General features: G+C 44.9%; 1 protein-coding gene across 1 annotated transcript in view; it reads right to left on the reverse strand.

Moving 5' to 3' along the window:
* GTF2I (general transcription factor IIi) overlaps positions 1-24,411 on the reverse strand; it is a gene marked incomplete at its 3' end in the record, with an annotated part of 58,251 nt that extends 33,840 nt beyond the window's left edge. The window contains exons 1-9 of the mRNA XM_080357039.1: positions 24,302-24,411; positions 18,012-18,117; positions 16,620-16,758; positions 7,491-7,625; positions 6,892-7,075; positions 6,699-6,727; positions 5,489-5,537; positions 3,705-3,745; positions 2,388-2,465 (exon numbers count right to left, since the gene is read on the reverse strand). Coding sequence (XP_080213165.1) covers positions 2,388-2,465; positions 3,705-3,745; positions 5,489-5,537; positions 6,699-6,727; positions 6,892-7,075; positions 7,491-7,625; positions 16,620-16,758; positions 18,012-18,110 — 754 coding nt within the window. The 5' untranslated portion in view covers positions 18,111-18,117; positions 24,302-24,411. The remainder of the gene's footprint in view (positions 1-2,387; positions 2,466-3,704; positions 3,746-5,488; positions 5,538-6,698; positions 6,728-6,891; positions 7,076-7,490; positions 7,626-16,619; positions 16,759-18,011; positions 18,118-24,301) is intronic.
* Between the last annotated feature and the right edge of the window lie 3,174 nt (positions 24,412-27,585).

Raw genomic sequence — 27,585 nt, forward strand, 5'->3', positions numbered from 1 at the left:
GCTCTGGTCAGCAGTGCAGACTGGTGAGAGGAAACACTCAGAGAACAACAGTAACCGTGAAATGTCATCAGTAAATCATGTTCTCCAGGAAGCCCCAAGCAGATTGCTGCTCTCTAACAGTTAAGTTGTTTCTTCGCATAAATCGATAAGCCCAGCTTTTGCTGGAGGGTATTTTAGTAAGCACCACGACCCTAGCAATTTTCTTTATTCTGTAGCAATTCTTGCGCAGGCTTGTGCCGTTCCTCAGGATAACGGGACTTTTCTAAGGTTTCCTTCTCTGCACAGCACCTTCATGCACACACAAACCCCTAAATTCCTCTTGAATTTGTGTCCAGTTGTGGCCCCTCAGTTCCAGCAGGACAGGGAACTGCTGGAGAGAGTCCAGCGCAGCCACCAAGATGCTGCAGGGAGTGGAGCATCTCCCGTGTGAGGAAAGGCTGAGGGAGCTGGGGCTCTGGAGCTGGACAAGAGGACACTGAGGGGGGACTCATTCCTGGGGATCAATATGGAAAGGGGCAGTGTCAGGAGGATGGAGCCAGGCTCTTCTGGTGACAACCAGGGACAGGACAAGGGGTAATGGGTGCAAACTGGAACACAGGAGGTTCCACTTAAATATGAGAAGAAACCTGTTCCCGGTGAGGGTGGCAGAGCCTGGCCCAGGCTGCCCAGGGGGGTTGTGGAGTCTCCTTCTGTGCAGACATTCCAACCTGCCTGGACACCTTCCTGTGTAACCTCATCTGGGTGTTCCTGCTCCATGGGGGGATTGCACTGGATGAGCATTCCAGGGCCCTCCAACCGCTGACATTCTGGAATTCTGTGATTCTGTGAATTTGTACTTTGTACAACCTTTGGCTCAAATCTGAGCAGTAGCAACTTGAAGAAGCTGCTTCACTCCAGGGAAGGCGGCACGACTTGGAATAGTAAAATCTCTTTTAAGCCACAGGACTCCATAGCTTCTACCAATATACTCAGTTGTCTCTCATTTTAAATGCAAGGTTGGAGGATTACACTGGGAGGGGGCAACAGGGAAGTTATTCATTGAATGATGTTTTGTCTGAATGAGATACACATTGCTCTTCACCACTCAGAAGATTCAAATTTAGAGTTCTGTAAAAGCCGACAGAAATTCCAGCCTCCAAATTCACGTTGCTTGGACTTCACCATGGAAGCATATCGTATAAATGGGATTTTTCAGCTCAGAAAAATGGGTTACTATTTTGTAAGGAAGCAGTTTCAATGCACACTCTCTTCAAAGGGCACTGGATTACATACTCACATTGTTTTTATGCATGAAATGAAAAGCCGCAAGGGGCTGAAAAGCAAGAAGATGACAGCGCTTGGCTTTGGAAGGAACATGATTAGGTTGTCTCCAAGAAAGTACCTATTTTTACTACATTATATCGAGCCTGTAAACCCCCATGTCCCCTGCAGCTAGGCAATGTACAAATAATGAAAAAAAGATAATCCTAACACTAGAGAATTCACCTTTCCAATTCTGATCTCAAGTGGCAACACTTTGCTGTGCTGTAAAGCACATTCACAAGCATCTGTGTGTCTAAACATGTTATCTCGATAATCCCTAATATTACCAAATGAAAGGCTGTGCTGTTCTGCACTTCGTTGTTGAACACACAGCTCACCTGTGTTCCTTTGCATTGCTCAATCAACCTAACGACAAATGCAAACTGGCTGAAATGATAAATACAGGGTTCTAGTTATTTTACATTGCCATTAATAGTCACAACTTCTTAGTTACTGTTCATTTCAACCTACAGAAAGAACGATTTGTTTTTTCCACTCCTAGTTGAGGTTGACACGCGGTATTAACTGGATACATAGAGATGAGGCAAGGCAACTGAGAGACACATTAACACATGCACAGAGTCCAAGTCATGGACCTCACACATGGTGTTATGTTTTGTCTATATACAAAAGCCTTTCGATACTATTTAGACACACAGTGGTCATTCCATTCAAGAAAAGTGATTGATACACTATGAAAGTTATTGAAATTTAAACTAAAGAAGAGATCCAAGCAGCGCTCTGGGCAGCATCGTTATTGTGGTTTATTTCCTGTTTAAAGAAATCACTGGAATCAGAGTCTGCACACCTGATCCTCAGAAAAAACCCCAAGCAGTTCAAAAGACCCCATGAATTTCTCCTCCAGCCCCCACACACACATATGTATATGCTGAAGTTGCACTTGAGCTCTTTTGGTATTCCTCAGAATAACTTAAATGATAGCCAGCATGGAAATGTAACCTAACAGAGCCAAGTAATGGCATGTTTAATGACCAAAATAAGCAAAAAGAGAGGCATAGAGAGAACAACACTTAAGCAATTCACCCTTTCATGAGATAAACACACATGAAAGTTGGTATCATTACCTGGAATAGTATATTGATAGTAGTCAGGATCATCTGATTCCTCCTTCACCACCACTGTTGCCATTTCCAAAGAAAGTCCTGTAGAAACAAAGGAATTGAATATAGAAATTAATAATAACCAGATTGTTAAAAGCAACCCCAAACATCCACCGAGATCCTAGCTCATCTCTATTTAAAAGAAGAAAAAGCTTTTCAGGTGCTGAGACACTTAATCATTGAGCTTAACCATTAGTAACAAAGCAACCTGCTGGTTTCTGACATGGCAGGTTGGTCACCCTCAGAAGGGATTCAGGATTAAATGCTTCTCTACGAACTAGACGCCCTGAAACCAGACAATCTGAAGAATAAAAAAATAAATAAGTGAATAAATCCTCCTTATTGCCCACTACAAGAGGCAAAAAGCCAAATGTTTTATCACTACTTGTGCTGATAGTACTTGCAGGCCTATTCCTGCTCGCTCATCTGTACAGCCAAGTTCAGATACAGTCTGCATAGGCCTTCACGGCATTCCCTAAAATGTTTCAAAACAAAAGGAGAATGACTTAAAATGCCTAGAGAGCAGCACTGCAAAGAGCCTGGGACTGACTGGACAAAACACTCAGGTTAACTCTTCATGTACGTCAAGTCAAGCGTGAACCACAAAGGGCTCTCAAACCGCAGGTTTAAAGTCGTGAAGCACGAAGAACCAAAGGAAAGAACAAAACGGGACTAAATACAAAACCTGAATTCCTACACAGAACGCTGAGCAATGTAGCGCACCCCAAGAGAAGGGAAAGTCACCGGTTTATCTCCAAGCACACCCGTCCCCTCGCTGGCTTTAATGGGATTATTCACTTCTTTACCTCAAAGCACACGCTGCTGCAATCCCAAATGGTGTCCTACCTGCTGTCCTACCGTGCTCGGGCACTTCTTTAATCAGAAATAACACATTTTGCTGTTTATTATTTATTTCCATTTTAGCTGGAAAATGGACATCCCGACTTTTTCAATATTTTAGTAACGTTAAGAAATACACCGAGTGATCTCGAACTAGGACAAAATAAAAACCTGAGGGTTTTCTTCTTCTCCACTTAAAACTGTTTACAAAGATAAATCATTTTAGTCTACAACATTTTACAAATCTCCTCCTCCTAGAAATGGAAACATACGGCTAAGGTTCAATACTTGATAAAAACTCCAACTGAAAACAGACAATTTTGAGGAAAGCAGCTTTTCCTTCTCACAAAGCATGTGTTTTTTCCCATCTTTGCTTAAATTCAGCCTTCTGAACAGAAATTGGCCGTTGCTTTGCAAGTAAGAGCAAAAATTGGAACCTACCAGAATCCTCTTTGGGTTCCGTTTTCACTTTAATAGGACAACTACAAAAATAAACAAAGCGAGCACATTGACAAAAGAACACACTGGCAAACCCAAATATCACATTTCTGCAAAGTTCCTCGAGCTTTACAGGTTGTCAAATAAAATCAATCTCCCAGTATTTTTTTTCCAAGTAGGAACACAAAAGTGAAACCCTCCATATTGGTTCATCTGATTTATCTCAAGGGAATTGCCAGGAATCTCCTATCACTGTATTTTTGGGACATACACAATATTCAAAGCGTGTTTACCCTTTAATAAGAAGCAAACTCAGGAGCAGGAAAAACTGATCGCTTGTTTTCACATTAAGCAATTTTTGATTTATTCCAGATATAGCCACTTCATTTACTAACAAACAAACAAGCTGGTTTTTTTAATGGAGGAGGGGGAAGGAAGCAACATCATATCTGTTCAAAGTTCAAAGAAGAAAAACAACAGAACGATTTTTTGAAATTCACAGAATCATGCAGAATCCCAGAGTGTCAGGGGTTGAAGGGACCTGGAAAGCTCATCCAGTGCAATCCCCCCATGGAGCAGGAACACCCAGATGAGGTTACACAGGAAGGTGTCCAGGCGGGTTGGAATGTCTGCACAGAAGGAGACTCCACAACCCCCGTGGGCAGCCTGGGCCAGGCTCTGCCACCCTCACCGGGAACAAGTTTCTTCTCAAATTTACGTGGAACCTCCTGTGTTCCACTTTGTACCCATTGTCCTGTCACTGGTTGTCACCAGAAGAGCCTGGCTCCATCCTCCTGACACTGCCCCTTTCCATATTGATCCCCAGGAATGAGTCCCCCCTCAGTGTCCTCTTGTCCAGCTCCAGAGCCCCAGCTCCCTCAGCCTTTCCTCACACGGGAGATGCTCCACTCCCTGCAGCATCTTGGTGGCTGCGCTGGACTCTCTCCAGCAGTTCCCTGTCCTGCTGGAACTGAGGGGCCCAGAACTGGACACAATATTCCAGGTGTGGTCTCCCCAGGGCAGAGCAGAGGGGCAGGAGAACCTCTCTGGATCTACTGACCACCCTCTTCTAACCCACCCCAGGATGCCATTCACCTTCCTGGCCACAAGGGCCCAGTGCTGGCTCATGGTCACCCTGCTGTCCACCAGGACCCCCAGGTCCCTTTCCCCTACGCTGCTGGTTGCCTCCCTACACCCTCTGACAACAGCCTTATATTCTCCCCAAGTGGCCAGCCCCTCCTGTCATGATCTATAAACTCTCCTCTTCCACTTGAGCATACCCAGCAGTTCCTGTTTAACCACGCAGGTCTCCTGGCTCCCTTCCTTGACTTCCTACGCATCGGGATGCTCTGATCTTGTGCCCGGTAGAAACAGTCCCTGAACACTAACCAGCTATCTTGGGCCCTTTTACCCTCAAGCAGCCTTGCCCATGGGATTTCTCCCAGCAATTGCCTGAAAAGGCCAAAGTTTGCCCTGCTGAAGTCCAGGGTTGCAATTCTGCTTATTATCCTGCTCCTGCCACATGAGATCCTGAACTCCACCATCTCATGGTCACCGCAACCAAGGCAGCCCTCGACCTTTACCGCTTCAACCAGAAGTTTAATTTGTAACAGTTTCCCCATAAATAATGGTTGAAATGGAAACTTTAGCTTTATGCTTTCTATAATCCCAGGCAAGCAAAAGTTATCCAAAGGTCAGCTGGACAGAAAAGCACATTAGGGAAGGATTATGTATATGAAAATACATAGACAATAACAACAACAAAAAAGACATTATTTTAGATTCACCTTCCACCTGGAGGTATAATTGAATGTGAAGGATCTGTCATATGAACTCCTGAAAGTTAAAAGACAAACTTTGAATTTCCTGTATGCCTTTTACCTTAAATACAAATTGAAAAGGTAACATTGATTTCATGAGGTGAAACCCTGTTCACGTTTTACAAGCGTATGTGTGTATTTTCTGTATTCACAGATCTGAGGGAAAGATGTTGTTAAGCTGCTTTATTAATCTCTAAAGCAACAGCCATATAAAATTACTTGAAATGTGCACCACACCATGCCTTTCACTGCTCTCTTTCATGACGCCAAGTGAGAATCTTGGGAAGCAAAGGGAAACAAACCTTGCACTTAAACTTTGCTAAAAGAAAATGGGAGAGTTATAGAGATTTGGCTTAGTCCTAAATCACAGCTAGACACAAATAGCTTATTTTTTTAGAGTGTCGTTTACCACACTGAAAACCTGCCTTGCATTTTCAATAGAAATATATTATTATCAGAATCTCTGTAATTTCCCTCACTCTGCTCTTCTCACTGGGCACAGGCAGCACGTTGCTGATTTTACTAACCCAGCACCAACCTGTGGCTGGTTCATCTGAGAAAGTGGAACTTTTCTGACTTCATTCCTATAGAGATTGCCCCATCCTCTTCATAAAACAAACCCTCGCATGTGCGAATTTTGCAAGTAAAGCAACATGACCCCGTGAAAGGAACAGGAGAAGGGATTTTCTACCAAGCCAGAAGTGAATCTTTATGGAGTTTTAAAACACTCACTCTAGCTTAGATTTTTTAATTTATAGAGGCTTTCATGGGAACTACAACACCTAACCACTTCAGAAGATTAAATTAATTTTTAAAATGAACTATAAATGCCCAAATCAACCATGTGCTGGAATGCGGAGCACTGTAAAGTCTTGGCATCTTTTAAAAATGCAATGCAGTTCACTTCTCCTTTCCCTAGGATACTATCCAATTCACATTAAATTTAAATTCAGTAAAAGGCTGAAGAATGCAACAGAACAAATTTTATCTCTAATTAGTAGCTCCTGGCAAAATGCATAAAGGAAAAGGTTATAGTTTCATAAGCAAAACAACTCACAGTCTAGGAATTTCTGCACCGTTTGCCACTTTATGCACTTGAATAAATCTTGTACCTGTAGTGCTATCTAAACTAAAATTCTGATCTGTTTCTGCTTAGTCTGAGTAAGCAGGAACTTACCGAGGTGTTTCTTCGACTCTAGGAAAGGCCTGTGTGGAAACAGGGGAAGAAAAATCCACAGCTTTAGTAAAGACATCATTATTTACTTGGGAGTTTAACATTAAAGAGAGAGCTCTTCTGTTTAACAGCAACAGGCTGCAATGTATTTAATTAAAATTAATTGGACAGACCAGCACAAGAGGGAAAAAATAACCTTTTGATGATAAATGAGATCCCAGACTTGTTTTCCAAAATCCATTTCAGGGTTGACACATCGTAGTTTGCTGGATGTTTGAAGGTAAGTCCTTCGGGCAGACCCTGCACCAGCACCGCGCTCTGGTCCCTCTGGATCTTCTCATATGGCACAGGTACCACTGTTGACTTCCCTAAAGCTTTACCTATTAAAAAAATAAAAGGACATTGCTTTAAGGTAAAGTTAGCAAAAGGATGAGTCCCTCATAAAATGTTTTATTTTGGAGAGGCTGGGAGCGAAAGCAAAGTGCAAATCCCACCAGGAAACCAAAGACTGGTCGCATTAACGTGTGCTGGAACCCACCAAGATAGAGAGGCTTTCCTGAAAGTAAACTAGAAATGAGCTGTGCTCTGCAATGATCTCAAATCACATCCCACAAAACACATCAAGAAGAAAACTATCCAATATATGTGTATGTTTCAGAATCACTTACTAAAATTAAACTTATCACCTTAACAGCAGTATAGTTGGAAGGCTAAGCTCATGCAGTATTTTACTCCCAAGTGGAATAAAAGCTTAGGAAACCAGCACAGCTATTTAGAAAACTCTAAAGCACCAACCATAGCAAAAGCAGAAAAAGTCCTCCACGGACTTTCTGAGAGCTTCCAGTTCCACAATATCCACTGTCAGTCTGTTCACGGGTGGTCCAGTCTTTGTTTTCTGCTGTTCTGCAGCCCTCTCCTCTTCTGTAACACCTGGCAAAGACAAAAAGAAAATAATAGGTTATGAAAACTCCCAGTACCTATTCCCTCCAGTTTAGATTATAGACACTCAGGGAGATTCCTGACAGAAAACTGTAAGAACTGATTTGCCTTAGAAGCAAATGCACTTATCTACACACACAAGCAATGAGTCAATTTAAATTTATACCAAGATTATTATACCCTCCTTACAACCTTTGTAAATATCACCATCTGAGGTATAAGTGCGATGGATTGAGACACACACCCAAGCAGGTTTTCTTCTGCATAAAGAGGTAGAAAACACTATTAATCTCAGGATGGGATAATACAATAGAAATAAAATGCAAAACTGCCATGAAAAGGACCAAGGGAAAAAATCAAACGCCTGTGTGGAGGGTCCCGCAGCTGCTATATGTGATGTCTTATGCAGCAGTTCTGTTATATCCGGCTTTGTTCGTGCTGTATGTGCTAAGCTGAACTTTTTAGAGAAGGGACCTGATTTTTGCCACACCAGCTCCTTTATCTTTCAAAAGACATTTTAAGTACACATCTCTTATCGCCAAATAGGAGGAGCTGCAAACAAACCATTGCCACACACAATTCTAGAAGAATAAAGCCCTACGCTTTTGTTCCAGCCTCTGAGCAAAATTCATTGCAAAAGGAGTCAGGAGATAACAACGCTTCCAATATTAAAAAGCAAACAGAAGGGATTGTTTCAGGTGGCAGCCTGCCTTTCCTATGGCTCAGTTCTTGCGAAGCTTTACTGAGAATCACCAGCAAGAATAGAGGAACACAAGAGAGATATTCTGCATTTGAAAGAAGAAGGGAGACGTGTGTTGTGTGTGTACAGGACCGATCAGAGCGCTGGCTGTGTCACGACTTGCCCGTGAGCACACGCGGTTGAAACATTGCGATCTGCATTACCAGTGCTGCTGGGATCGTAATCTACATCAACACAAGAAAACAAACAGCAATTCGAACAACTGATTACAAATGGGTTGCGAAATGAGCTGAAGCAGCAACGCTTTTAGTCAAAACACGTTTATCATCCTAAACTTGTATCTTCATTTAAAAGAGAATCTTTTCCTTCCTTTACAGATCCCACGCCTGCTTTGTGCCCTGGAAACCCACATCCACGTGACATTCAGCTCTCCAGGCCTCCAACTTTTGCTTCCTCTGCAATCATAACACAAAAAACGCTAAAGTAGAATATTATTCTAACTAAGCCCCTGTATATAATGACAGCTGATGGGGTGTTACTGCAGACTCAGGGGTAAGACATCAAGTTCCATTTACAGCTACACGCAATGTCGCTTTTTGGGTGGGTTTTTTTCCCACACAAGAGCCTGATTCACTGAAAACGCCTTTATTGCCAGTGGCTTCTCAAAAATGTACCCACACTTCCTAAAAATAACGAGCAAAGCAAAAACAAGATGATGACACCGCTCGCTTCCCATTCAAATGAAAAGTAGGCAAAAAGACCAAAAAAATGTTCCTTCTTAAGTAAAACACTTAGTGTTTTTTATGACATTATTTTTATGTGGATGACACATCTCCACAACAAACAGGCTCTGCCGAAGTCCTCACCACAATTACCTGAGCACCCGGCAGGATTCGGGCTCCGTCTGGGAGGGGATGTGCAACAAGACTTGGTGGGCAAGAGGGATCGGGGGGCTGAATTTACAGGGAAAATGGCTCATGAAGGGCGAAGAATGGTTATATGATAAAAGAATTGCATTCTACACAGCTGGGAGTATCACAGAATGTCAGGGATTGGAAGGGACCCGGTGGATTAGTCCAGTTACTTTGCAAAAGGTCTTCTGGATTCAGCAGGATTACAGTGACCCAACTCAATCAAATCCTCATTTTCTACTGAGAGTCCATAGATGGTTGAGTGTCCCGTCTCTTCTGTATATCCAGGTGTTTTGGCTATTCACAGAATCACAGAATGTCCTGATTGGAAGGGACCCACAAGTCCAATTCCTGGTCACACTGGGTTTGACAGTCCAGCCTTGGCTGGAAAAGGAATCTCTCAGCTGTCACCATCCTTATAAAACGGATACACTGCAAAAGGAATAGGTTGTTTTAAAGTTAAAAGAAAAGAAAAAAAACAACTCTTACAAAATTTTTTATGATGGAACAAAAAAAAATAGAATACTTGAAAGGATCAAATTTAAATTTGGCCATTTTTTCTTGTTGCACGGCAGCAATGAGATGGCTACGCACTGACCTCTGTTCGGGCAGACGGTACAGCCGCCTGCCTTAAATACATGCTGTTATGTGTATAAATTGATGAAGGGAGTAAACGCTCAGCGGTGTTATACAACACCCACTCTGAAAGCCTGCTAAAGCGAGGTCTGAACGCAGCAGACTAAAATAGGTCATGAAATAGGTCTGTCTTCAGAGCACCTGATGGGGAGGCAAGAGGAGAGCTGCATCTTTGCGGAGCTGAGCTCATCTGCTGCAGACGAGAGACAAAACCAGCCCTGTCTGCATCTCACCACAGAATAACAAACAACAAAAATCAAGCTTTAGCACTGTCCTGGTTTTGTTAAAAAACAAGTTTCTCCTTTAGTGAATTTGCCTGTCAGCTAAAGCTTCATATTAGTTGTATTTTCCTGGAGAACCAGATACATGTTTTGGTGAACATAGCAATGGAATGCGAAGTTATTGATAAGCATAGATGGACATCTGCTGAGAGGGGCGACAAGAAACAGGTGGCCAAGAAACTGACCAACTGTGTATAACATTCCATTCACGTGAATACTTCATATAAAAGTGGGAGATCACGAGGATCTCATCCCTTTTTTCCCTTTTGCTCATGGCCGACATTAGGAGAGGACCTTGCGAGTCATCCCTGCGAACTGAGGCCAGTGACAGACTGAATCCAGCTCCGGTTGGCTGCAGAGTCCAGTCCAGGACTTTGGGTGCCGGCTCTGCAGTTGCTGAGACTTTCAAGATTGGTTTTGTATATTTCGTATTATTTTCTCTATTCTTATCAGTAGCATTAGTAAAACATTTTTAATGTTTCCAACTCTCTTCTCTCTGTCCTTCTTTCCCTCCCGATCGCCTGTGCTGAGTGGGAAGTGGGGAGGGAGGGGGGCCGAAGGGGGTTAGGAGGAGGTTAACAATACAACTGCCAGGGTTTTATTGTCACCTCGCAATCAAAACCCTTGACAAGCAGTGAAACAATCCACTTAACTGGAATTTCCTCAAAAATGTGACCTGAAGGTGAGGTGCCATGCAAACAACAAGAGAAAATGAGGCACGTTGAGTATCTGGAGCTGATGGAGCTCAGCGCTCCTCTAACAGAAGAGCTGCCAGTCCCATTGCACTTAAGGCATCTCACAACACCAGAAGGGTTTTAATCAGGTGGGTTTTAATCCCCCCCAGGTAGAGAAAGCCAAATAGCGATTATAAGAGTACAAATGCCACCCCTGCGCAGACACTCCAAGGGGCAACTTAAGGGCAACAATTATTTTGCGACAACACATATATTTTATCATTTGTGCTTAGGGAAAATTGCCCTCTGAAAATAACCAGGAGCAATGAAAGAGGGAAGGTAACTGCGTGTGACCAAAAGCATTTTGCTTTGTTTTATAACGCATCCACCCAGTTCACCTGTGAGCTTTTTAAGGCCATCCAGTGTTACAGTTCAGGAAATTAGACAATAATCTCAAATTAAAGAAAAATCACTTTACGATTATCAAAGGATCGCTTAAACCACAAGAAAAGCAAACCACCCAGGGGAGAATTTAGGAGCCAGCAAATTTCAAACAGATCAGCCACCTACGGTAATTCTCTGTTGGTTTGCGACTCGGAGGGAACAAGGTGGGTGTTCTCCACTGAAACGGGACTCGGCTTTCTTAGCGAGTTTTTTAAAGTAGCTTTTAGCTCATACCCTGAAACTGCTGGGCAGAGACAGAACCTGAAAGGCTTGTGACAATCAAGCCAAGCACCATAGCTCCAATTAGGCTGTAAAAGAGGCCAGTTAATGAATCTGAAATAAAGCCAGAAAAATAGCACGGAGCTCTGAGCTCGGCTAAAGGGGCTGGAAAAAGGCACCTGGACAGGCACACGACCTGCAAGAGTCTCTGTTCCTGGCACATCTGTGCAGCCAGCCAGGCAGGGGTGGAAGCAAAGGAAGTGAGAAAGTGACCCTATAAAACTCCTTAAAAATAACTTGTGTCTAACTATGCAAACAAATTTTGAAAATGCATTCGTCTTTTCATTTTGAGAACTTGGAAAAAAGGGGTAAACTGACTTGCAGAAACAAGGGGAACTGCCAGTAACATAAAATTTGAGAAAAACAGATTAATTCACCCCTAATACCATGAGAAAGAGCTCACAAAGGGGACCAACAAAAGTGCACAGCTAGCCAAGGCTGGCCATCACAGCCCTAAAAGACAGCAGAATTATGTCCACGACTTTCACAAAGATCTAGGCTATTAATGGAGAGCTCAGCTAATGAACACATATTAATATGTGAGAAATATGCAGCATGGGACAGCTCAAAAATGACATTATTTGCATTAGAAAAGGTCAGGCAGAAGGGGGCTGTGAGCTGAGCCATCTAAGCGAGCACAAGTGCAGACAGCAATGGAAAAAAAGCAGCTCTTACAGTAAGAAAGATGGAGATGATTGCTTTGGATTTTATCTTTACTACTTGTAATGCAACTGTTTGGTGAGTGCTAGGAATGTTATCTTTAAACTAACTTCTAAGCACGTGACGTATTCTGAATAAACTGATTAAATCTTTAAGGGAAGATGCTGTAACTCACAGCTACATTCTGCAAATACAAAATAGAAAGTGATGGAATCTTAGATCTTAAAAAAGCTCTTAGAGATTCCAAGAATGAACACAGTTCAACTAATTTATCAAGCAGTTACAACCACAACAGAAAAACTCCCCAAAAAATTAGGGGTGGGGCAGAAACAGATGCAAAATAAACAGAGTTAATACTTGAAGAGACTGGGAAGGCAGAGTGCTGCAGGCAGTCAGTGGATGTAGCACAGTGCCTGGCTTTCCACAAGGAACATATGAAGCTTTTTATTACATAAACAAAGATATCTCATAAGCTTTAGCAGTCAGGGCACTTCAGACATCTCCGTAGCATCCCAGGGAGATGGGGAGCCCAGAAATAACAGTGCTGAGGCTGAGCAGTCGTACAGAGGCCTGGGCACAAATGCAGAAACACATCTTGCACAGAGAGCTGCGGACCTGGAAAGGAGATACACAAGAGGAAGCCAGTGGTCACCATGCTCACAACCCTCCCAAGCAAAAAGGATTATTAAACTGTTCCCTAATTAAGCCCGGGCAGAGCTGGCTGGGTTAGCATTAGCACATCACTGAACAGGCATGATGCAACCCAGCTCACGTAACGTAAAACGGACAAGTGAACACTCATAGGATCCCTTTCCTAGTAGAGATGCAGAGTCTTACCTCCCAAGTGACAGACACAGTATGAGTAAATATATCATGTTTGCCAGCACAATTAGGCTGGGGAACAGTGACAGGTTACAGTCAGCATGGCCAGGAGCAGCCACCCAGCTCTCCTGGTCTTGCCGTTTGGAGAAGTGCAAGTTATTCCAAGTCATCTGCTGCAAAAACGGAGGTGAAAACTCAGAAACACAACTGAGAGCCACAGCTGAGTAAGTTCCCAACAGAAGAAACTGGGAAGAGCCTGTTCCAGCACATGCTCCAACAGAACAAGCATGAGCAGAGGTTGTTTTACAGAAGCCGTTCCCAAATAGCTGGAAGGAAATCTGGCATGAAAAAAGAGAATGAGAGTTACAGAGGTGTAAACCAGCTCTGGCTTGGCAACAGGGAAGCATCCTGACAGTCACTGCTTTCATAAGCAACTACTCCAACACCCTTTTTTCAGGCTACACATTCTGTAAAGTTTGCCCGTTTTGAAGTGTACTGGAAAACCAAAGCTAAAACAATCAGAGATCTGGCCCTCCATTTGCATTTAAAATAGGTAACAGATTAGTGATGGCACACATGCACCTCCATAAGTGTTTTGTCAGGATTAATCCTCCACCTGGCTCCTATTGTTTTTCTTTCATTTACTATTTATGTCTACAATTTAATGACTCCTTTCTCTTCCAAAATATTCTGTGGCTTCAGGAGCAGCAAAAGCCACAGAAGTCTGAGCTGGCCACAGAAGAGTTTAGGGCCAAAGAAAATGACTGTGGGAAATCAGTTTCGACACTAGCACATCACCCATCACCATCAAAAAGAACTGGTATTTTTAAACCAGCTGCATTGGTGCCAAGGGATTAGCCTCTGAGCAACATATAAAGATGCCAGCTAGTTAGAGAATGGTGTTTTCACTATAATACCACAGCACATGATCAGAGACGAAGATGATGATGAAGATTGCCCTTTAGATACTATAACAAAGACAAACATACACAATCAGTGGCAGTTAAACCCACTAATAAGCTCTGTTATTAGACTAATCCAGAAGAGGCGTTAGGCTGCATCTGTCCAGGTCAGGGGATAAAGCCTGTACTCAATTCCAAATCTGAGACACTCCACTTGAGAGCTAAAAAGCTAAACACCCCATGTAGATACTGTTCCAGAATTACTACCGGCATGATAAGAAAGATATACAGAAAATAATCAGAGGTAATCACAACAGTAAGGTTCAAATCAACTGTATTAATGCTTTATTTACATAATTACTGGAGCATCCAAGTACCACGCAAGGACTGCGTCCAGACCAGTGGCACAGGACACGCACCAGCACAGTGCCAGGGGCTGTTTCAGCAGATTTAATCAAAGACATTTTTAAGCACAAGCCTAAAACTAACCCAGAGTTAATAAAAATATTCACACTACTGTAGCTTGACCCCCACCTATCATCTCCTGAACACCAGGGCTGTGCACGACGCTCTCAGGCCTGCAGTATCACCCTGTTCAGCGTTGCTTATAGTGAAAGCACACAGACAATACACAGTTGGGATCAAACATGTAAATAGCTTCATCCACTTGAAAAACAAAAGAAAGCAGCAAGACATGCCAATCACAGAGTTTCAGCACCTTAAAATTTATATTTATACCAATATGATGTACACACTTCACTGAGCTTCTGTTAAAAAAAATACTGAAGTCATGTATTTCTACACCATGCTTTTTGGATACCATCACCTGCAAAGATAACACAGCGCAAGACGAATTTAGTTAAGAGCTATTTAGATACCTACAGGCAGATGTCATGGAGACTTTCAGAAGCTTTGCTCTAGATTTTTAGGCACCTAAGTTGCTTTGCAGATCTGGCCTTGTGGCTAGCATTGCTTTTATTATTGCCAATATTAGAACTAATTGCACCTGTGGTGAGGCTATGGAGAATATTAACACTTTGTAAACCTCAATCGCAAGTCTTGACTATTTCATTTCACAAAATACTTCTAGTTTGGAAAACATACTATAAGGCAATTCAGAGTGCGTGTATCTCTTGTCAATAAGAAACAGCATAAGACAGATGATGACAGGCAAACAAACATAGTGAAGACAGAACATTTTACAGCTATTGCTTTTAAACTCCCCCCAGACTGGCTCTTCCCTCACACCCTGCTCTTGACCTGCATTTTCTCCCTTTCCCTGGGTAGGTAAAGGAGCGGTTTGTTAAGCAGTGTCCATCAAGATCACTTTCCTAACTGAGCACATCAACACTCCCTCCAAAGAGTCACTGAATCTTTGAAACCTAACTCCTAAAAATACTGTCCTGTACTCAGTGGATCATGTTTTGCAAACACAGACGTTCCACTGTTTTACTATGAGCATGAAATTAAACAAAAAACACGCCTATCTTGGTTTTGTTAAAAAAACAAGTTTCTCTTTTAGTGAATTTCCCTGTCAGCTAAAGCTTCACATTAGTTGTATTTTCCTGGAGAACCAGATACATGTTTTGGTGAACATAGCAATGGAATGCGAAGTTATTGATAAGCATGGATGGACATCTGGTGAGAGGGGCGAAGAGAAACAGATGACCAAGAAACTGACCAACTGTGTATAACATTCCATTCACGTGAATACTTCATATAAAAGTGGGAGATCACAAGGATCTCGTCCCTTTTTTCCCTTCTGCTTATGGCCGATATTAGGAGAGGACCTTGCGAGTCATCCCTGTGAACTGAGGCCAGTGACAGACTGAATCCAGCTCCGGTTGGCTGCAGAGTCCAGTCCAGGACTTCGGGTGCCGGCTCTGCAGTTGCTGAGACTTTCAAGATTGGTTTTGTATATTTTGTGTTATTTTCTCTATTCTTATCAGTAGCATTAGTAAAACATTTTTAATGTTTCCAACTCTCTTCTCTCTGTCCTTCTTTCCCTCCCGATCACCTGTGCTGAGTGGAAGGGGAGAGAGGGAGGGGCAAAAGGGGGAGACGGGGGGAAGAAGAGGTGAACAATACATCTGCCACGGTTTTATTGTCACCCCACAATCTAAACCCTCGACAAGGCACTAGATGTGGAGTACAAAAGTAATGCAGATATAATTTCAAGGCATTATGGCATAGATGCATATTTCTGTCTGCTACACAACAGCAATATAAGAAAGCTAGACAAAAAAAATATATTGTAAAGAATATGCATCTGCTTTCATAAGGCCTGAAGTGATCTGAAGAAGCAGGACCGCCTGAGCTGACAGGAGCAGCACGACCCTTTCTGTGTCTTCACGAGGGGAAAAAGGAGGAAGAAAAATGAACGAGCACTAGGAAATGCAGGAAGTGTTGTGAGTGTGGACAGTATAATACTTCTCATTGTACTTATAAGTCACATTATCTAAGAAAAAATGAACCTTTCCAGCCACAGCTGAGATAACACTCCAAACAAGTCTGCTGTTACCTACCATTTTTGTGTTCTTAAACGGCTGGTTTGGCACAGGCAGTGTAATGATAACATGTAGCCATGATATTATTAACTTTGCTCCCCAAAGTTATTAGCATTAGGTAATACACATTAAGCAGCTTGAGAAACAAAAATACAACATTGAAACTCACAGAATTTGACAAAATCCTTCTGAAAATCTTTCCGAGAATTGACAAAGGCTCTTCCTCTCTCGGTTCCAACTACAAGCACATCTGTTTCATATACAGCGATACAGGCGACTTCTGCCTTGGACTTGGCAAGTTCTTTACACTATAAAAAGCAAAACATAAAGCGTTTATTACCGCAGCAAAGAGTACAGTTAATAGAAACTTATGTGGTATGATGTAAAACAGTTATTACTTCGGCTGCCAGCATTCTCCCTTCAGAATGTACTGCGAGCAATATAACATCAGCCATTGGCAAAGGGTACTTTATACATCTGGCGCGCTTTTCATCAGGAATCTGAAAAGCATTGTAGATGCATTAGAGAAATTAAGGCCTTGTCTAGACTCAGAGATCGCACTGTTTTTAATTAAACCAATTTATTACTTCAATCCACATGAAATTATCGCTTCCCTGCTAGATAATCATACTGAAAGTTGGAGTAAGGCACTCAGTGGAATGTACGGGAGCTTTGCTGGTTCTCAGCACACTTGTCACACGTGTGTCCTGGTCGGAAAGGGGTGGGTGCCAGCAGGTCGCTGCGGTCGGCTGTGAATCCCTCCCGAGCAGAAGGATTGCACCTGCCTGCGTGGGTTCTGCTGGGAGAAACTCCTGCCAAAGCAGTGAAGCAGAGAGCCTGCAGTGCAAGGAGTGAGCAAAGATCCTCAGAAAATCAGTGAGTGCTCACAAAACATCGGTTTCTCCCAGGAACTCGGACGATCAGACTTTGCTGCAACCTATAGACAGCAACAACTGCAGCATGAGAGGAAAAAGCGACACAAAGCCTTCAGGAACCAACTATACCCATCGGGAAAAAAAGGCTTGCAATCAATTCTCTTATAACCATCCCAACTTTCACTGCTAAAAATAAAACTTTTGTTCTTGTTGATCATTTAAGAAATCAATATTAAAGAAGCAAATCTTTGACAGTGCCTCAGGTTTAAGGAAATAGGATAGGCATGTCCACTTATCAACCTAAAACCCCACCACACAGTCAAACAGGTGACGTGCCAACTTAAAAAAGTGTTTTCTGAACAAGTGTTGTTGAATGGGTGCAGTAGCTGAGGACAAGGCACAAGCCTCAAGACCATTAATTCTCTCTGTATTACAGGTGACGAAGACCAGAACACACTCACCTTTCACCCACGCTCTACCTGAGCCATCAAGAAATACTTCCCATTTATTTATTTGACCAAATGAGCTTTAAAACAACCACATCGCGACAAGAAACAACTGTTAAGAAGAGCGTTTGCTTGGTTTTCCACAAGCAAAGAGACAGCGTGCAATAAGGTACAGATAGAACGTCACCCCTCTCCTCCTCCCCAGTGGAAGATATTGATGTGACCAACCCCTGTACTCACCATGGACTCCAGCGCTGACATGAGGAACGTAACCACCATTTTGCTTTCAGAGGAGTCCTCGTCGTGGATGGATGCTGCTGGCGTGGTAGCTTGGGCCATTTTCCTCCTATAAAATGAAATAAACCTGTTCAGATACGCACAACAGTGCAAAAAACCCTAAAACCTCTCTTAGGCAAACAAAGAAACAAAAAATAGTATTCGAAAACCCACACCACACTCCACCACAAACACAAGCAAATAGGTGAATGAACAGGGGGAAGTGCTCGCTTTTCTATTCTTTCATGCTTCCTGCTGTTTCATCCAAAGCTAGAATTAAACGTTCAATTAAAAACTTCTGCCATGTCTAGACAACAAGCCCTTTGTGCCTAGAAAGATGCATATTAATTGATTTGCCCAATTAACAACAAGTTTTCTTTCTAAGCCTGTTTGGAACTTCAGCAGTCTACATAAACACAGCAAACCAGACTGGCCTTAATGTACAGCAATAGTAAATCACAGTTAAGATACAAATATTACAACAGTCTCTCCTGTAATTATCATGATCTGGTCCAACAAACCACTACCACCCTGCCCCGAAATCATGGCCTCGGAGACTATGTAACAGTAACCAGGATGTGCCATTGTCATTCACATGTTTTTCAGTTGTAGGATTAACTCCAAAGTGGAGTAGCCCCAATTAAGGTACTAAAATTAAAAACTGAATTTAAGCAGTGACACAAAAGAGATTTAAACCTATTTTCGGTATGCCATTCAGGAGACTTTCAATTCATTTAGTACATAAGTAATGATCAGAGTTGTTTTTGCTTCTGCTGGCAGAATCATCTATACAAGAATGAATATATTGAGAGTGAAGTTTCAGCAGCTGCCAAGAGCACATTTTTATATTGGAGTGTTGCAACTTATTATGTTTACACATATCTAATGCAAAAACCCGACATGCCTGGAGGAGGAGAGAACTGGTGCAGATTCAGCTGTTACAACTCCATGTGCAAATCCTGAGAAAAATCACCTCGAAAGTCAAGATAACTCAGCCAAATGAACCATTTCACAGCAGCTCGATGGGACAGCTCGGGGTTCCTGCGGAACCCGGACACACAGCGTGGCTCCGGCTTGCAAAGGTGACAACACGGACCCCGTCACTGTGGTTTAACCGAACACTACACAGTCCATCGCTCACCCACCCACACCGTGAGCCGAAAAAACTCAAGGGTGAGACTGTTTAATAGGATAGCAAAGGAGGAGAGAATAATAATAATAACAATAACAATAATAATAATAATACACAAAACAAGTGATGCGCAAAGCAGCTACTCACCACCCGCTGACAGATGCCCAGCCCATCCCAGCGATCGCCACCCCCCGGCCAACTCCACAGGTTTATATACTGAGAATGATGATGTATGGTATGGAATATCATAGAATATCCCTACGGTCGGTCCGGGTCACCTGCCCCCAGTTCCTGGTGCATCTCCAGCCTCCCGGCTGAAAAGTCCTTGACTTGGTATAAACACTGCTTGGCAACAACCACTGCAGCAGTGTGTTATCAGCATCCTTCTCATGCTAAACCCAAAACTATAGCGGCTACTAGGAGGAAAATGAACTCGATCCCAGCCAAAACCAGGACACCGACAGAAACTGGAGGTACAAACCCAGACTAATCGGCTAGAAAGCAGCACCATGTACATCCAGCTCTTAGCTAAGACTGAACCCAGGCTATTAACCCCTCCTAAAAATGAATAAAGGTAACTCTCAAGGACAGCAGAGTAGCCCCAAAGAAGCCTTAATGTCCCAGGAAGACTCTGCCCCCTACGCTCCACAGATACTCCCTGAAATAGCTCCACTGCCTTTTTTTCCAGCCTCTTATCTGAAGCAGCAGGGTGGCTGATTCAGGAAAAGCGCACATCGCAATTCAACTCAACCTTCTCACTCCTTTGCTCGCTAAAAATTAAGCGTGTTTATCTCCCTAACCTTAAACTATATATTAATATCTCCCCAGTCCGAGGCAGTAGGGCTGCAGCTGTGGCTCTGGTGGGTTCCATTCACACCGACACCGGCGCAGCCGCGGTGACCCCAACACGATCACCGTCGCCATTTCCATCCAGCTCTCACGGCTGGGATTTAACTCGCAGCAGCAGAACCCACCAGACACAGCACGGACTGCTTTACACAAGGGTGCACCCCAACAAAACACACCGGCAGCGCTACCCGGGGCACCGCGTCCTGCTCTCATTAACAAAACGATTCGCAGAATCACACCGCTCAGAAATGCGATCTCGCCGTGAACCAACACGCTGCCTCAAATCCCCACTGCAGTGCTCATTGTTTGCAGGGTTTATTTTCTCCAAGGGCAGCCGAGCAGAAGGTCGGGAAGGAGAACAAGGGCCCCAAACAAGCAGAGCTCCGAGGGGAAACACCTGTTCCAGGGACCCCACAGCCCTTTGCTGGGGCAGGGATGCAGGTTCATTACACAGCTGCAAGCCCCCCATCCTGGTTTCGGCTGGGATCGAGTTAATTTTCCTCCTAGTAGCTGCTATAGCACTGGGGTTTGGGTTTAGAATGAGAAGAATGCTGATAACACGCTGCTGTGGTGGTTGTTGCCAAGCAGCGTTTATACAGAGTCAATGACTTTCCACAAGACACTGGAGGGGGCACAGCCAGGACAGCTGAACCAGACTGGGCAAATATTCCATACCATACGACATCATATTCAACACATATTTTGGGGGAAAAAGAAGGAAGAGGGGATGTTTGGAGTGATTCTGTTTGCCTTCCCAAGTCACCGTTACACATGATGGAGCCCGGCTGTCCTGGGGACAGCTGAACACCCGCCTGCCCATGGGAAGCACTGAATGAATCCCTCGTTTTGCTCTCCTTGTGCACTTGGCTTTTGCTTTACTTATTAAACTGCCTTTATCTCAACCCACAAGTTTTCTCTCTGTCCCATCCCACCAGGGAGGAGTTGCCAGTTGGGGTTAAGCCACAACACCTTTCTAAAAACCAGTAAGAGTTAATTCACTTTTTTAAGGTACTTTCATGACACTCTGCACCTTGTGGTGACTTTTTACCCATTCCAGATGGCACCGACCTCCACTGCTCTTACGAATCATTAAAAATGTAAAACACAATCTCACAAACTTTTATTTGAAAAGCACCTCTGATTCCTCTTATTCATGCCTGAAAGTTCATGTTTGCAAAGAGATCTTTAAATTTGATCTTCACTATTCCTAAAGATTCCAATATAGACCAACATATCATTGTCAAATTTTAGACAAAATTAAAATGCAGTATCTAACATACCGCATAGGCAGTTACGTAAAAATGAATATATTACCTGGTTTGAAGTAGTTAAGAAACCATTAGTGTAACAATCCATTTCTGTATGAAAGTCAGACAGGCTCGGGGAACAAGTCACTTAGTTTTTAAGCACACAGTGTCCTACTGCAGCACCCAGGCACTCGTGAATTGCAGTGAATCCATGTAAACACAATGAAATATTAATCCCAGCAGTCCTGACCATTTGATAATTTCTGTCTTTACCAGTGTAATTATATTTACTTAGTCAACATGACTATCATGTTAAGTAACAACTACTTTAGTTCTGTGCGCCCATCAGCACTTACAGGTAACATTTAAGAAGTGAAGTAGTCTCAACTCCATTGGTATTTATTTAATTATAACAAAACTGGTGCTGGCAGTTCTTCTAGAGTGAGAAATGGTTGTTCTCACTAGTGCGAGCTCATCCTTTGGATTTCTATGTCATACTGCAATGGTCACAGCAAACAAAAGGCTCAAACCAATTTAAGGGCAGACAGAACCCCTCTAATTCCTCCAGGGTTCCCCCAAAGAGCTAAACCAATGCTAAACACCCATCTGTGTTCTAACACCTTGATAAAACATCATCAAATCAGTATACAGCCAGTACCTGAAGTGCCTGGTGTCCGCAGCTCAGAGTAATCACCAGTCTCTATTTAGTCACTCAATTCCCTCTGCATCTCTCTCCCTTCTTCCCATTATTGTATTTAACCAAATAAACCAGAACACCCATTTCCATGAAACCAATTACATGTGACCTTCCTTGAACCAAAGCACTTGTGTCAATCCTATTACAAGTCTCTTTCCACCCAGGATCTGAGACCAGAAACATAAGTCAATTCCATAAGCAAGAGTTTGGGAATGGGTCAGTAACTTTTTGTCAGAAAATTACAAATTCACAGTCTTTCCAGAGGAACACAAGTTTCAACCAAACTTCTATGAAAAGATTTTCATGTCTTGATGGAGAAGACAAAGACCTGCCAGTAGCCACTGATAGGGAACAAGCTTTTACACCGTCTAATTTACCTAATGGCTTCACAAGCCTCATTGTTTGTTTGCTTTTTAATGTTATATAGGGTTTTGATATTTTCAGTGTAGAGTTACAGTTAGACACAGAAACAAATACCAGCTATGTTTAAAAACGTAGTGTAGAAGTTGCTCCTTATAGTGAGATAGTAACCCAAAGATTTGTACACATTGGCAACAACTCAGCTACACGACCAGCTTACAGGGGGATGGCTGCACTCACTAAACACTCAGCACCTGAATGTTTCTCTCAAGCAACTTACACACCAAACCTCTGCCAAGAGAATCCTGCAAATAAAAGAACTGGAAACACAACAGCTAATTACCAAAGTATTGTGATGACTAAAAACATTGTCACAAATCCAAGCGAGGCAGGCGATGTTATGCATCCAGACAGGTGTAGGATTTTAGGTCGACCTCCCTTGAGCATCAGGTTGATGAACTTGTGTAACAATTCTTTGCTGATAAATAGGTTAGTTCTTTGCTGCTGTCTGCATTTCTGCACATAAACCCACCTTTGCTGAGTTCCTGCCTCAAGCAACCCCTCTGCAGAAGCGCAGTCCGGGGTCTCTGCCCTGATGCCCTTCCCTGGGTGATCTGCTCCCCTTGGCCACTAACTAAAGGTCAATCATATCTTGGGCTGTGTCAAAAGAAGTGTGACCAGCAGGTCGGGGAGGGGATTCTGCCCCTCTGGTGAGACCCCCTGCAGTGCTGGTCCAGCTCTGGGGACAGCACAGGACACACATGGAGCTGCTGGAGAGGGGCCAGAGGAGACACAGAAACGATCCAAGGCTGGAACAGCTCTGCTGGGGGACAGGCTGAGAGAGCTGGGGTGTTCAGCTGGAGAAGAGAAGCTCTGGGGAGACCTTATTGTAGCATTTCTGGACCCAAAAGGGGCCGATAAGAAAGATGGGGACAGACTTTTCAGCAAAGCCTGTTACAACAGGACAAGGGGTGACAGTTTCAAACTAAAGGAGGGAGATTCAGGCTGGACATGAGGAAGGAATTGTTGCCCTGAGGGTGGTGAGAGCCTGGCCCAGGTTGGCCAGAGAGGTGGTGGCTGAACCATCCCTGGAGACATCCCAGGCCAGGCTGGACGGGGCTCTGAGCACCCTGAGCTGGTGAAGATGTCCCTGTCATGGCAGGGGGGCACTGGGGAGCTGGGAAGGACCCTTCAACACAAACTGTTCTATGACTTGAGCGCAGATTTGTCACCTGCAGGGTGAAATTTCAGTGCTAAACTGAATTCAGAGTTCAGTTGCCTTAGAAGGAAAAAAAAAAACCACGAATGCCTCTAGATTATAAGAAAAAAAAATTAAAGAAAAATAATTCCGCTTACGCTGTGTCACCACTGGCACTCCTCACCTCAGCCCCCTTTGCTTCCTCCCCGCTGCCTGGGCATGAGGGCCTACCCAGGTCCCAGAGGAGGGGCTCAGGCCTCAGCCCGTGCCCACAACCCCACTCGCTCACCCTCTCCAGGGCCCCGGGGGTTCCCGGCGCTGGGAAGGACACGGACCCGCACCCCCGGCCAGGTCCCGGCACAGGCCGCACCAGCGCCCCCCGGGGGCGCCTCCACAGCGGCTCATTTGCATACCCCGCCTCGCCCCTTCCCGCCCGCGCCCAATCGCCGCCGCCGCGCACAAGGCTCCGGCACGTGCGCGCCGCCCCAACAGCCAATGGGAAGCGACGGCGCCGTGGCGGCGCCCCCTGCTCCCGGCGGCGGGGGCCCGGGGGCGGCGCAGGGCGCGGCGCCCCCTCATCCGCATGGCCGCGCACGGGGGGCTCGGCCCGCCAACCCGAGCGGCGGCACAAACCCCCGGGGAGCGGCCGGGATACGCCCCCCCACCCCGGCTCCAAAGCCCCTCCGGGCCGAGGGGGTTTCCCCTCAGGAACCCGCGGCGTAAAGGTCCCGTCCCCCGTACCGGCGAGGCCCGATCCGCCCTCCCACTCACCCGCCTCCGGGCGCGGACAGACCGCTCCTGCCGGCTGGAGACGAGGAGGCGCCGCCGGCCTGCGGGGGAGCCCCGCCGGCGAGAGCCGCTTTCCCCGCGGCCTCAGCCCGGCCCCGCTTCTCCCCTCGCGGTCTCGGGCTGATCCCAGCGCCGCTCCGGGGAGGGGGCAGGTTTTTGTTCCAGGAGCCGCGGCCGCGCAGGCGCGTCCCTCGCGGGGGCCGCCGGGAGCCGCAGTCCGGCCGTGGCAGGCGGGCCGGGCCCAGGGGCGGGCGGGACTCCGGCTCCCGCCCTGCCCCGCGGCCGGACCGGGGCGGGGGACCGTGCTCCCTCAGCTGGGCCCGGGCTGGTGCCGACCCGCCCTCCCGGGCCCTTCCCCCGAAACCATCCGGGTTTGACACCCAGAGCTGCTCCCAGAACCCTCCCGCAATCCCAGAATGTCGGGCGTTGAAGGGCCCTGGAAAGCTCATCCAGTGCAATCCCCCCATGGAGCAGGAACACCCAGATGAGGTTACACAGGAAGGTGTCCAGGCGGGTTGGAATGTCTGCACAGAAGGAGACTCCACAACCCCCTGGGCAGCCTGGGCCAGGCTCTGACACCCTCACCGGGAAGAAGTTGCTTCTCATATTTAAGTGGAACCTCCTGTGTTCCAGTTTGCACCCATTGCCCCTTGTCCTGTCACTGGTTGTCACCAGCAGAGCCTGGCTCCATCCTCCTGACACTGCCCCTTTCCATATTGATCCCCATGAATGAGTCCCCCCTCAGTGTCCTCTTGTCCAGCTCCAGAGCCCCAGCTCCCTCAGCCTTTCCTCACACGGGAGATGCTCCACTGCCATCATCAGAACCACTGCATTTGAGTCATCTTCAATAAAGGGCTTTACAGCAAAATAACGTCCATGTTGCTGCAAGTTGTTACTTTTGTAAGGAACATTTAAGGAAGAACTGTTGTTTCTACATCACTGAGGACCTGGCGCCCGACCCCAGCAGGGGGGAAGGACCAAGAGACATCAGACTATGAATCCCTAATGTCTCTTCCCAGAATATATACTGACACCTGTATGCATACTGATACCTGTATTTACAAGTTAATTTAGGGGGGAGGATAGCCAAAGTACCATATCTTAAATAGATTGATAAGGGGAAGGGTATTGTATGTAAACTGAGGCAGGGTTGGGTGGTCTGTAAACCCTGCAGTACCAACCAACGGAGAACAGGGGCAGGATATAAGAAGGGGCTTTTTGCCCTATTATGTGTGCCTGCCTTTATGTAGAACACCTGGTGTTGCAATATCATCATTAAAAAAAACCTGCTTTGCTGAGAGATCCTGCCTGAGCCTATTATATTTGCAAAATAACTGTTTCCTACACTTTTAACAAAGGTGCTCCCCATAAAAGGGATCGATTTTCCTGGGTATGACTGGAAGGAGGCATTGAAGGAGGAATGAGGGACATCAGACTATGAATCCTTAGTGTAAAACAAAGTCTCTTCGAACTAATCCCGGAATGCAAACCAATTACTATATTTAAAAAGTTAAGCTATGGGGGAGGAGTAGCCAAAGAGCCAGGATTCCATATTTTAAATGAATCAACAGGGGTAGGGGGTTGTTAGAATTAGATGAATGACATGGGTAAACTGAGGCAGGTCAGGTGGTCTGTAAACCCTGCAGTACCAACCAGCGGAGGGAATTTGCGGGGATATAAACAGGGGCTTTTTGCCCTATTCCATGTGCCTACCTTCAGGTGAACACCCAGTCCTGCAAAATCATTAATAACATATGCTTTGCTGAGAGATCCTGCCTGGGTCTATTATATTGGCAAGGTAATTGTTTCCTACATAACCGGGCAAGTGGTTTAGGTGGCATCACTCTTCCTTTGAATTTAGGTTCAGCACAATAAATCTGGATAGAAAGTTTCTCATGCAGAGGGAAACACTGCATTTCAAAATTTGTTCCAAACAAAAACAACCATGCTGTTTAGCTAGTTTTCAAATCAAACTATTTTAATAAATTTCAACATGGTTTGTAGTGTGTATAGGGGTTTTATGATTTATGTAAGACTGTTAATGGCAATTTTGAAATGTTAGCAGTGTGTTTAGAGTTGGTCAAGAGTAACCACCAAACACTATGATTCCAAGTAAATCTCATTTGTAAAGGAAACAGAAGCGTGCTCAGTTGAAAGCTTCCAGCTTCCTCATAGCTGCCATAAATAGAGATAAATCAAACCTGGGATTAAAACTCAGAAGGTGCCTTCTGGAAAAGGACCATGCGGGAGGCACCGTGGTGGTTCCCACCCCACTGCTCTCCAGGCTATAGACTGCGCAAAACAAACACCATCCGCAAATGCCGACCAGCGTCCCCTGAGTGAACAGTCTGAGCGATCCAAGATGTTGTGGCTCTCGGTGGTTCCTTGCCAGCGTTCAGCTGGATGTGACCGTTCTCATGATTTACGCTGTGGGAAAGGAGACAGCAGCCTACCGAAACAAGACAAAAACCAAACAAAATCCCACACCACCCACTTTCATCACCACCTTAACCAAAACCAGAGGATTTCACCCTGCAGCGCTTGAGTGGCTCCTTTCCATGGATCCTGCGTGGGGAAAGGCATCACGTCACCTCTGGCGAAGGGCTGCAGCACGGGGACACCAAATCTAAGTAGCCTCAACTATTTCCTAAACAAAAGTCAGCTCCCTCGGCTGTTGGCAGATGGCATTTTTAGTGGAAGGCATCACTCCATGCTGTCATCTTCCAGCTGTACCTCACTGCACACATAACCCATACTGGCCATTTCATACAGGTTGAGATGTCTCAAGTCCACCCTGTCCAAAAATGACTCAAGGAAATCCTTCTGGAGGGCAGGAGGAGTTTTACTGAGTGGGAAATTGCCAGGACATCATTCAGGGGCTGCATCCAGACCCATGTCTCGCAGACACAGACTGCTCTGGTGCCAGTAAAGATGAGTTTTGGTTACACAGCATCACGTTCTGATTTATTTTGAAAGTCATACACGGCAGCTGCTTCCCACCTGTAAGGCCATCATTGCTGTGGCTCATTTGCTGCCATGTGGGTCCGTGGAAGAGTGGAAATTTGGTATTTCTCCAGGATAGGGTTCCTCCTCCTTCTCTGCATCCCTGTCCACCACCTGGTCCAGCCACACGAGCTGTGGAGCTGGATAAAGCACACCAGTTATTATAACTGCAGTCAGGGTTAACTTGAGCCGTGCTTTGTGTGGAACAATGTTTACCCATTGTGGTTACCAGATGACTAACTGAAAATTAGTTCCTTAAGGCT

Source organism: Nesoenas mayeri, assembly GCF_963082525.1.
Source record: "Nesoenas mayeri genome assembly, chromosome: 20".
Taxonomy (NCBI): domain Eukaryota; kingdom Metazoa; phylum Chordata; class Aves; order Columbiformes; family Columbidae; genus Nesoenas; species Nesoenas mayeri.